Below are 11,247 nucleotides of genomic sequence, written 5' to 3' on the forward strand. Positions count from 1 at the left end.
CTCCCCCCTCCCCTCTTCTCCTCCTGCTTCTCCTCCATCTCTTCTTTCTCATCCTCCCCCTCCCCTTCCTTCTCCTCCTTTTGAATCATCAAGGATCCTCTCTTCAGCTCATGGACCATCCTTCTTAAAGCCATCCTGGTCTACCGGCTTTGTCCCTTCCCTCCTCATTGGTGGGCTTAGTGCATGACTCTCTCTTTCTGTTTGCAAAAAGTCAAGTTCTGTCCAAAGATTTCCACCTCAACCACGATGAGTTAAGGTACACTTATCTCTCTTGTTCATCTATTTTCATGCCAGTGATACTTCTTTTGTTTCAATTAAAAAGCTCTTGGCAACTCATACACATCGCTGACCCCAGGGGCTGCAGTGCTGTCCAAAGTAACTCACTTCTCTTTTGGAAAAACTCTGTATGAGCCTCGCACTTCTGTGTTGAGTGCACTTGGGAAATATTCCTCATCTCCCCAGTACTGTATCATGTCTTTCTCTCTTTCCACCTCTGTGCTGTCTTTACTCCTTCTTGTTGGGGTACACATAGGTTCACATGTGGGTTATACATGACCTATTCCAAGACTGCTCATGTGCTACTTAAAAAGCATCACTATCCTTGCATGTTAAGCAAACTTTGGAAACTTGCATCATCTTTTGAATGAAATGTAAATAATTCATTCTGAATTGTCATATACTGAGCTAATACTGGGGATTTTCCGTATACACACAAACACACACACAACTAAACATTTCAAAATAAAGGTTATTTTCTGTATATTGATAACATAAGATCAAACCCATTGTCTGATTTTCCCTTTTCACTTAGAACCTATCACTGTTGACCGTTTTCTCATACCAAAAAGATGTATCTACAACTCATACACATTTTTGGCCATGCATAGCCATTTTTGGTTACTCTCAAATCAGTCTTCAGCAAAGCTGAAGGACTCTCATTATTTTCCAAACACCAAACCAACTTTCCATCCAACATGAAGGGATATAATAGCTAGACTTCTAAGGAGGAAAAAGTTACGCTATAGCCTACCTTTCTTGGTTCATTTCAGGTATAGTCAGGTTCTCCCCTCTCAATGTTTGGAAGGATGGAGGGGAGGGGAAGGCAGTTTCTGGGAGACCGAGCCCAGAGGTATAGGCAAGAGAGAATGAGATAATGGCAGAGGAGAGAGTATTGTCAGCATCACAGAGCAGATAGAGGAAGAAGACTGGGGGCCAAGGGCACAGGTGACACCTGTGGGCAGGTTGTTTAAAATCTTTGTGTATAGATTTTCTCATCTATAAAACAAGAACAGTAATGTCACTCTCCCAGGAGTTTGGGGGATTAGAAGAGATCACTAATGCACAAGCCAGCATCTGGGGTCTGGGAAGAGGTGGCTCTGGGAAAGAGGTCATCTTTGGGCCCATGCTTCAGCCTGCCCGAGTTCCCAAAACATCCCGTCTGGTCCCTCAAAAGGCCCAGAATATCTCCCCAGTGTTCAAATATATTGTTGATGTTTACCTTACAATATGGAAATGTTGACACACACACACCCCCGCTCTGATTTCCATTTTCTTCCATTAGTTTCTTTTCCATTAGCTTCCCCCCTTAGTCTTAAGGAAGAACCAAACAATGAATGGGCTGTAGAAGCCCAGGTGTCCAGTCTTTTCTGGGCCCTGGAGACCAAAAGGTTCACAAGCAGGGGAGGAAGTAGATGAAAATCACGTCTCACCATATGTCAAATTGCAAATGACATTTCCTGTGGACATGACAGAGGTTTTGAACCGTCTTCATGAAACGCCTTCCCTTGGAAGGGATATCCCATCCTCACAGCCAAATTTCAATAAGCAGCTGCCAAACCTGAAGCTTTTTCCGTGTCTAAGACTTTCTGACCATCCATTTCTTTGCTCCCTGAGGTTGAGACTATGAAATAGTTAACTGCAATCAAGAGATGCTCTTCTGAGTTCCATGAGTGTCCCCACCCCCTCAGGCTTCATAGAGCTTGAGGCACAGAGTAGGGGCAGGAGAAAAGCACTCGGTCTGAGTTAATGGTGATAAGAAACTATGTGAATGTGACTTCTCTAACGTAGGACGGGATGAAGTTGTGTGTTTTTTTAATCTCATATTTCATGCAGGGCTGGGCTGAGGATGTGGCAGGCATGGCATATGCCCTACGTTCACTGCCAGAGGGGGCTCCCTGCCTGCCACAGGTGAGAGCCAGCTCTGGGGTGCCTGCCCCAAAGGGGAAAGGGGGTGGAGGGACCTGGTGGGGAGGGGTGGGAGCTTTGTCCACCTTTGCTGGTTCCCAGGAGGACTCTGCCACAGAATCCAGAACCTCATGTTATGAATTTAATTCTCTTAGATCATAACTGAAATTGCAGCAGAGTAAACCCTTATATTGGTTGATTTTTATGGTGCATGCTCTTCTCTGGAACACTGTCCAGGAGTATAAAGTGTACATACGCAAATGTCTGGAAAACCTGAGCCTACCTGTATTCTGTTAAATGAATCTGAATACTTTATGGTCCTGATACTGCAAGTACGTTTCTATAAAGAGCCTTAGGTGTGTTCCACTAAGGCCAACGACTGCCATCCCAAAACAAATTGTATGCTTACTTTATAAATTTGACATTGAATTATGGCCCTAGGTATAATATTATATATTGCGATTTTTTTAATTTTACAATTTTCACCCTCCATCTTCGATGTCATATTTACCTCTCCTCACCCCTACCATTTTCTGACTTACTTCCTCCTAATTATTCAGCAAACAACTTAATTGACAGTACTTTCTGTAACTTATCTCTCTGCCCCACCTCCAAATTCAAGTCTCTTTTTTAAAAAGTCACCTGTACTCTACCTTTTATCGTTGTCTACTCTTCCCAGGATTTTTCTTTTTTATTCCTCTTAATGTCAATAGCCAGCCCTTCCTGTCCCAGACCTCCATATCTTAAAGTACCAAGTATAGACACCACACAAATGGTTTCCTAACTCAGGGACTGAGAAAGCTGGCACCGGCGAAATGAAGAGTGGTTAGCTCATTAAAGCTGAAACCTTTATCCTATGTTGGAGACAAAAATAAAGTTAAAATGTTTAAATACATGTCTAACACACTCAACCCATTCCACAATGAGGTCTTGATCATCCAACCTTTTTGGCACCTGTAGATGGCAGTGTGAAAACCCACACGTGCTGTTTGCTTGTAGGGGTTCCACCCCAGCTCCTAATGTCTTTGCTTCCCCTCATTTGCAGTGGTCGGTATATATCCGAGCTGCTGTCCGGAAAGAGAAAGGCCTGCCCATCCTCGTGGAGCTGCTGCGGATAGACAATGACCGAGTGGTGTGTGCAGTGGCCACGGCACTCCGGAACATGGCCTTGGACGTCAGGAATAAGGAGCTCATTGGTATGTTCCCTCCGATTCACAGTGTCTGCCTTTTTTTTAAATTGAAGTACAGTGTACTTCCTGTGGTTGACTCCATGTGCAGGACGTATATGCATGTACAGAAACAGAGCATGTGTTAGAGGCCTTGCTTTTCCGGCTCTCCTTCTAGCGGAAATCAGTGCGTTAATTTATCTTTTAGAATTTAGAGAAAAATGCGATGTTTGGTGACACTTCTAATCTTTGCAAATTAAAAATGACCGCAGTGCTCAGCACCGGATACCATCGCCCTGATCCTCTAAATCCCTGTCAGGCTGTTTGTTTGCTTCCCACGTTGTGAACTGGAATTCTAATGGGATACAGGCCACTTTTCTTCCTCTCGCTATGTTAAAATTTACTTTGGATTAGACTATACTGACTCTTTAATCCTATTTTTTTTTTTTTGCGGTACGCGGGCCTCTCACCGCTGCGGCCTCACTCGCCGCAGAGCACAGGCTCCGGACGCGCAGGCCCAGCGGCCATAGCTCACGAGCCCAACCGCTCCGCGGCATGTGGGATCCCCCCGGACCGGGGCACGAACCCGCGTCCCCTGCCTCGGCAGGCGGACTCTCAACCACTGCGCCACCAGGGAAGCCCCTTTAATCCTATTTTTAAAGAATCATCTCCCTTTAGTTTGGTGTTCAAGAAATAGGGAGGCTCTTTTATTAATGAAGCATTAAAGTGGCATACATTCACCTATTTATTCAACAAATTTTGTCCATGACCTACTTTGTTCCAGGCCTGTTCTAGGCCCGGAGATGATATCAAAGCAGCCAGGAAGCCTTGCCCTGGTGGAATTTACATGCTGAAGGGGGGAGGTGTACAGCCAACAAAATACACACATGAATCCCACGACGTGGTAGAAACTTTCTATGGGGAAAATGGAGCTGGGTCAGGCACAATGTAATTGGTGAGGTTGCGATTTTTTTTCAGTGAAGTGAAATTTACATAACATAAAATTAACCACTTTAAAATGTACCATTTAGCATTTTGGCGATGTCGTACAACCAGCACCTATGTCAAGGTCCAAAATATTTCCATGACCCTAAGGAAAGCCCTGTACCCATTAGGTGGTCATCCCCCAATTCTCCTTCCTCCCAGCTCCGGCAGCCACCAGTCTGCTTTCTATGGATTTTCCTATTCTGGATATTTCCTATAAATGGAATCACACAAGACGTGAGCTTTTGTGTCTGGCTTCTTGCACTTAGCGTAAGGGGTTGTGATTTTAAATGAGAGGTCAAAGTCAAAATAGGAGATGTTGGGAAGGTAACATTTGAGCAGAAGCCTGAGGGAGGTGAAACAGGGCCCTGTGGCTCTTTGGGGGGAAGAGCACCTAACTGAAGGAGCAGCCTCTGCAGACAGCCTCCCAGAAGGGGATCTGGAAGCACGCGGTTGGGTTTAAGGCCTTTGCAGGGCCTGGTGTGCCTGGTGCAGAGTGAGTGGTGGGAGCCCAGGCTGGAGAGACCTTCTGGTTCCTCCCTCTGTAACTGGGAGGATGCCCACCCAGGCCAAGGTCGATTGATGCTTGGAGAGTGATGAACCACAGGGACCTGCCCGGGGAGAGGCGCAGCCTCCGCACATACCATTGTCCTCCTGGGATCGAAGATATGACTCTGGTGGGGTGGTTGATCAATGCAGCATGAAGCTTGCCCACAGGTAGCAGGTAGCAGCAGAGGTCAGGCAGCAGGGAGCTGGACCACCCATCATGGCAAAGGTTCTGGTTATGCAGCTTCTGGGGGATTTGGGAAAAGCAGGTGAGAGCAGGCAAAGGGGGAAGATTCCATTCCTGGGGCAGTTGGAGTACCAGGCGTGGGTCCAAGTCTCATATACAAATTATGCATAGATACAGCGGTCTACCTCCACTATCCAAATTCCTGAACGTGGCGTAACAAGCCCTTCATGACCTGGGAACCAGCCACTTTTCTCCTGCCGTTTTGCAATACCCATCATATCCTCCAATAAATACCAAAGTATTTGCAGGTCTCCAAGCCATTTATTTATTCACAGGGACCAGATTTCAAATCCGCGTCTAATAAATGCAATTATTTGTTATGCTTGCAGTACATCATCAGGCATGAAATGAACTCACAATTTTATAATTATACTTAGTTTGAATTTAACTTAAATGGTGGTGGTGGATGTTACATATTTAAACTACACTATTAGCCCTCTCCATATCCGCTTTCCTTTTCCTTGCATAGGTGTTTTAGACAGGACAGTGCTGGGGCTTGTAATCAAATCCTGGGGCTCCTCTATAAAATGCAGGGAAAATCAATAGCTAATCAGTCTACTGCTTGGGTACGAACTACTAGGTGTTGTGCATTTGGGTGTTTTATTTCTTTTGGTGGATTAAAATATAACAAAATAGGGAACTATTGATTGGTTTTCTAGCTTCAAGGCGTCTCTTCTTTCCGAGAAGCCAGTTATCTAGAACTGTCTCTGAGGCAGGAACATTTGGAAGTCCATATTGCCCATGTTAAATTAAGCCTTTACTATCAAATGTCACCAGACAGGAAAGGGAACCAAATGTTTAAAAATAGGAGTGAAAATATCTCAGCTTTATGGAGTCAGTAACTTTTTTCTTGAGTAAGAAAAGCAGAATTGAACCCAAAAAACACTCTTCTATTCTATCTAGGAGAAAGGAAATGTGACCTTTGCTAACTCTTTTGCTTTAAATATTGTATCAAAGTAGTGGTTCTTTATAGGAAAATGCTCTACAGAACTTTATATATTGAAAAAAAAGCTGCAACGACTTTGAACCAAGAACAAAGACAAAATTAAAGTTGGACTTTTCTATCAACTCTCAATCAAAGCTTTGGTGACCTCGTATGGTTTCCTGGTGTTAAAGATCATTTATATTCTGAAAACTCCCAAATAGATATCTCTGGTATGAATCTCGCATCTCTGTATCCAATAGTCTGTCCACCACCTGCACCGGATATCTGACAGGCATCTCAAGTAAAACACCTCCAGACCTGGGTTCCTTGTCTTTTCCTCCAAAACCAATCCTTCTGCAGGCTTCCGCATGGCAACCTGTCCTGCAGTGGTCCAGGATAAGCACCTTGCTGTCCCCTTTGATTCTTTACTCTCATATCCAGTCCATCAACAAATCTGGTCTTCCTTCTGAATTTTCCCATAACCTGACCCTTCTCACCTTCATTGCCTTTTCCCCCCAGATCCCATCCTCTCTCACCTGCGTTATTACCATGGCCACTTTCCTGGTGGCGCAGTGGTTGAGAACTCTCTGCTTCTACCCTCACCCCCTACCATCTACTCTGAAAGGAGCAGCCAGAGTGGTCCTATCAAAACCTTACAGCATATCTTTTCTCCACTTAAAACCTTCCATCAGCTCCTCATTTCTTTCAGTGTAAAGTTAAGTCTTTGCAAGACAGACACGGCTCTATACAATCCAGTTCTCTGTTCCCTCTCCAGCCTCAACTTCTTCCTCACTGGCATTAACCTTTCTGTGGCCACTGCTTCACTGCAGTTCCTTTATGACCTGAGCCAAAAGCCTGCCTCAGGGCCCTTGAACATGCAATTTCCTCTGCCTGCACTCCTCTTCCTGCAGATGTCCATGTGGTCAATCCTCATCCCCTCAGGTCTTTACTCAAGTGTTACTTTCCCAATACAACCTTTTCCGGTGCCCATTCTTAAAATTCTATCCCCTTTTCTGCTTTACTGATCTTCACACTACTAATCACCCTCTAATATATAACATTATTTATTTATCTTATTTCTTGTCCATCTCTCCACACTAGAATGTAAACCCATTAAGAGCAGGAAGTTCCACCTTGTGTGTTTACTGATATAGCTCGTGTACCTAGAACAATGCCTGACCCATACCAGGGATTCATCACTATTTGCTGAATGAATAACTGAACTTTTTCCTGTCTGGCCTTTATCTTTTTTTTTTGTTTGTTTTTGTTTTTTGCGGTACGCGGGCCTCTCACTGTTGTGGCCTCTCCCGTTGCGGAGCAACAGGCTCCGGACGCGCAGGCTCAGCGGCCATGGCTCACGGGCCCAGCTGCTCCGCGGCATGTGGGATCTTCCTGGACCGGGGCACGAACCCGTGTCCCCTGCCTCGGCAGGCGGACTCTCAACCACTGCGCCACCAGGGAAGCCCTGGCCTTTATCTTATAATGAACTCCACATCAGCAAAACATTAAGTAAACAAATGAAATAAAACATTAACTAAAGAAAAGGATTTTATATTAATAAAGAAAATCATCCAAAAGCCAGTTCATTTTCCTACTAAAGTTTACTAGATGTATGCAGACACTCAGAATTTCAGAAGGAATCCAGTTGTTTTCAATCACTGGGGTCCAGTTTAAATTACATCTCTTCTTTAGATCATTCTTTTAATTGGAGGGGGCAGCTACCACAACTCTGGTTAAGGAAAGGTTCATCTTCCTTGGACTCCATGATAAGGAAAAGTCCAAATAAGCTATTGAACAACAATCAGTCCACCCCATCAGCTCTAATGAGGTTCAGGTAGTAGCACACATGATCTAACTTGATCATGGTATATGACCCTTTTAATGTATTGTTGGATTTGGATTGCTAGTATTTTGTTGAAGATTTTTGCATCCATCTATGTTCATCAGTGATATTGGCCTGTAATTTTCTTTCTTTGTGGTATCTTTGTCTGGTTTTGGTATCAGGGTGATGGTGGCCTCGTAGAATGAGTTTGGGAGTATTCCTTCCTCTGCAGTTTTTTGGAATAGTTTCAGGATAGGTGTTAGCTCTTCTCTAAATGTTTGATAGAATTCACCTGTGAAACCGTCTGGTCCTGGACTTTTGTTTGTTGGGAGTTTTTTAATCACAGTTTCAATTTCAGTCTTTGTGATGGTCTGTTCATATTTTCTATTTCTTCCTGGTTCATTCTTGGGAGATTGTGCCTTTCTAAGAATTTGTCCATTTCTTCGAGATTGTCCATTTTATTGATGTATAGCTGCTTGTAGTAGTCTCTTGTGATCCTTTGTATTTCTGTGGTGTCCATTGTAACTTCTCCTTTTTCATTTCTAATTTTATTGATTTGAGTCCTCTCCCTTTTTTTCTTGATGAGTCTCGCTAAAGGTTTATCAATTTTGTTTATTTTTTCAAAGATCCAGGTTTTAGTTTCATTGATCTTTTCTATTGTTTTCTTGATCTCTATGCCATTTATTTCTGCTCTGCTCTTTCTGATTTCTTTCCTTCACTAGTTTTGGGTTTTGTTTGTTCTTCTTTCTCTAGTTGCTTTAGGTGTAAGGTTAGGTTGTTTATTTGTGATTTTTCTTTTTTCCTGAGGTAAGATTGTATTGCTGTGAACTTCCCTCTTAGAACTGCTTTTGCTGCATCCCATAAGTTTTGGATCGTTGTGCTTTTGTTTTCATTTATCTCAAGATATTTTTTGATTTCCTCTTTGATTTGTCCCAAAAAAATTTTTTTTTAAGATAGTAGCACTAAAGTAGTATCACATACTCTGCCTCTCCTTGTCTTTCCATTTGGGCTGTTTCCATGGTTCTGTGTGTGTCTCTGCCATCAGGTGATAAGTAGGCTACAGGTAGATTTTTGTGTTCTTCCAAATGACGTCATGCAGTGGGCCAGGTGAATGCACATCCATCCATTTCTTTGCAGCCTTCCAAAAATGTTAATTATCCTTCTGTATAAAGTGTTATTTCATCATTCAGAAAGAGGGGTTTTTTTGTGGTACACGGGCCTCTCACTGTTGTGGCCTCTCCCGTTGTGGAGCACAGGCTCCAGACGCACAGGCTCAGCGGCCATGGCTCACGGGCCTAGCCACTCCGTGGCATGTAGGATCTTCCCAGGCTGGGGCACGAACCCATGTCCCCTGCATCGGCAGGTGGACTCTCATCCACTGCGCCACCAGGGAAGCCCAAGAGGTTTTTTTTTAATGGTAATGATTAGCTTCAGAGAAAAGAACAAACAACACTGTATTGTTCTAATAAGTTTACCAAAATGCCATCCATTTCAGCACATTGACAGTTCCTGATGAAGATGGCAGTTATTTCTTTTCCGGATTCCCTATCCTCTGCCAACAAGCAAACAAACAAAACTAACAAAATAAAAAACTTCAAACACCTAGGAACACTGGACAGGAGAAGTACTGGGTGGTGTTACCAAATGGCCTCTTATCCCTAACCACTCTTTTTGATGAATTATTCAGCCAGACCCGTTTTTGTACCATCATCCCCACTCACAAACCTGTACCCAAACTGTATCCCTCCCTGGCATGGTCTTTCATCTCTGTGCATTTACTCACCCCCCAGCCATCACTCAGAGCCCAGCTCTAGGTGTCCTTCCTGATGAACACTGCTCCTTGAACACAGAAAGGAGGTGGGTAATACCTACTTGATAAAAAATCTTTTAATTTATCTTGGATTTCCATTATTTAATTTTATTTTTGTGTTGTCTCTTTTTGTGTGTATGCATTGCATTTCCCCCCAATGAAATAAGAAGCAGGAATCAGGTTCCATATTTATTTGTATGTCCTACCATGCCTAGCCCTTTACTATGCTCAGTACGTATTTGCTGAACTAATTCTCTGATGGGAGAATAACACGGGTTTTTTATTCTGGAGAACAGATCTAGAGGAGGTTTGGGGAATCCCACAAAGAGAGAAGGAGGGGTAGAGGGGAGGTCTGTTTCAGCCTCTTTCCATAGCATCTAGGGAAGAGAGAAAAGAAAGCTCGGTTGCTGCCTGAAATCCTGGACTCTAGTCAAACTCATTCTGCTGCCACTTTGGAAGAGGTTTGGGATTGGGCGGGAATTAGTAACACTCTCTGCGTATGCCCAGATAGCTATCAGAGATTGGCAGAGCCACTGCACCTCTGCGGGTGGCATTGGCAGAGCTCACAGGGCACCCTCCCTTCACTTCCCTGGGTGGTGGCTACATGCCACATTTTCCGGCAGGCAAGCCAGGACTGGGGCGCTGGAAGCATCCTCCCGGCTGCCTCACTCCCCTCCTCGGACTCAAGAGAAGGACCTTCCACTGCTTTGTGAACCTGGCCCTTCCTTTCCCAGCTCATCTCAGTCCTTTAGCCATGTCCTCTCTACCCTGTGTGACCCTTTCCCTGCACTCTGTTATCATCTGGAGGCCAGGTCACCACGTTTGGAATTGTAGAATGCTGCCTCCATACATTCATATGATATGACCCATTCTTCGCATTGGGCTGACCTTCTTTTCACGTTGTCAACTCTCTGAGCTTCTTCTATTCAGGCAACACCCTCTCAACCCAATCCAGCCTCAAAGCACCAGACAGAATCCAGACACTCTGGCATCAGGGAGGGCCGTTTCCCAGGGGAGCCTGCTGGCTCCTAAGCACAGCTGTCCCCCAAAAGAGGCAGAAGAGAAGGGAGCCCCAAATCTCCAGGGGCACCTAGCAGTGCATGTCTCACACTTTTCCACACTCATGAACTCATGAACAAAAGAAGGGTAGTTTCTTGCCCGGGAGTTAATTATGATTTAAGCAACAAGCCCATTGCTACTTGTCTCATGGTTTTCAGATAGTCCCTTTCATTCATTCTGGGGAGGAGGGGGCAGTGGGGCTGACACAAGGGACATTCCGTTCCTAGCCTTTTTTCTTGCCACAATCTATTTAAAATATTCAAATAAAAGATTTTATCTGACCACTCTAATGATTCTTTACAGACAGTGGTTGCTTTTATTTAAAGGATTACATAAAAACGTTCTGTATTTAAGTGAAAATAAAGACGGAATAAAGGAGAAGGTAATGTTGATGGAATGTTAAACACCCCTCCCCTGACAGCCCCTGCCCCTGTGTCAGATCTTTACTTGGTGAGAAATGTGTTTTCCTTTGCAGAACTGGAGGGGGAAAACGGGGGGGGGGGG

At 44.2% G+C, this 11,247-nt stretch overlaps 1 protein-coding gene across 1 annotated transcript in view; it reads left to right on the top strand.

Moving 5' to 3' along the window:
• Window positions 1–11,247, top strand: part of CTNND2 (catenin delta 2) — a 427,936-nt gene that overhangs the window by 318,599 nt on the left and 98,090 nt on the right. Inside the window, exons 12-13 of the mRNA XM_024767199.1 lie at window positions 2,113–2,187; window positions 3,230–3,380. Of these exons, the coding sequence (XP_024622967.1) occupies window positions 2,113–2,187; window positions 3,230–3,380 (226 nt within the window). The remainder of the gene's footprint in view (window positions 1–2,112; window positions 2,188–3,229; window positions 3,381–11,247) is intronic.

Source organism: Neophocaena asiaeorientalis, unplaced genomic scaffold, assembly GCF_003031525.2.
Source record: "Neophocaena asiaeorientalis asiaeorientalis breed wild unplaced genomic scaffold, Neophocaena_asiaeorientalis_V1.1 scaffold112, whole genome shotgun sequence".
In the NCBI taxonomy this organism is placed as follows: domain Eukaryota; kingdom Metazoa; phylum Chordata; class Mammalia; order Artiodactyla; family Phocoenidae; genus Neophocaena; species Neophocaena asiaeorientalis.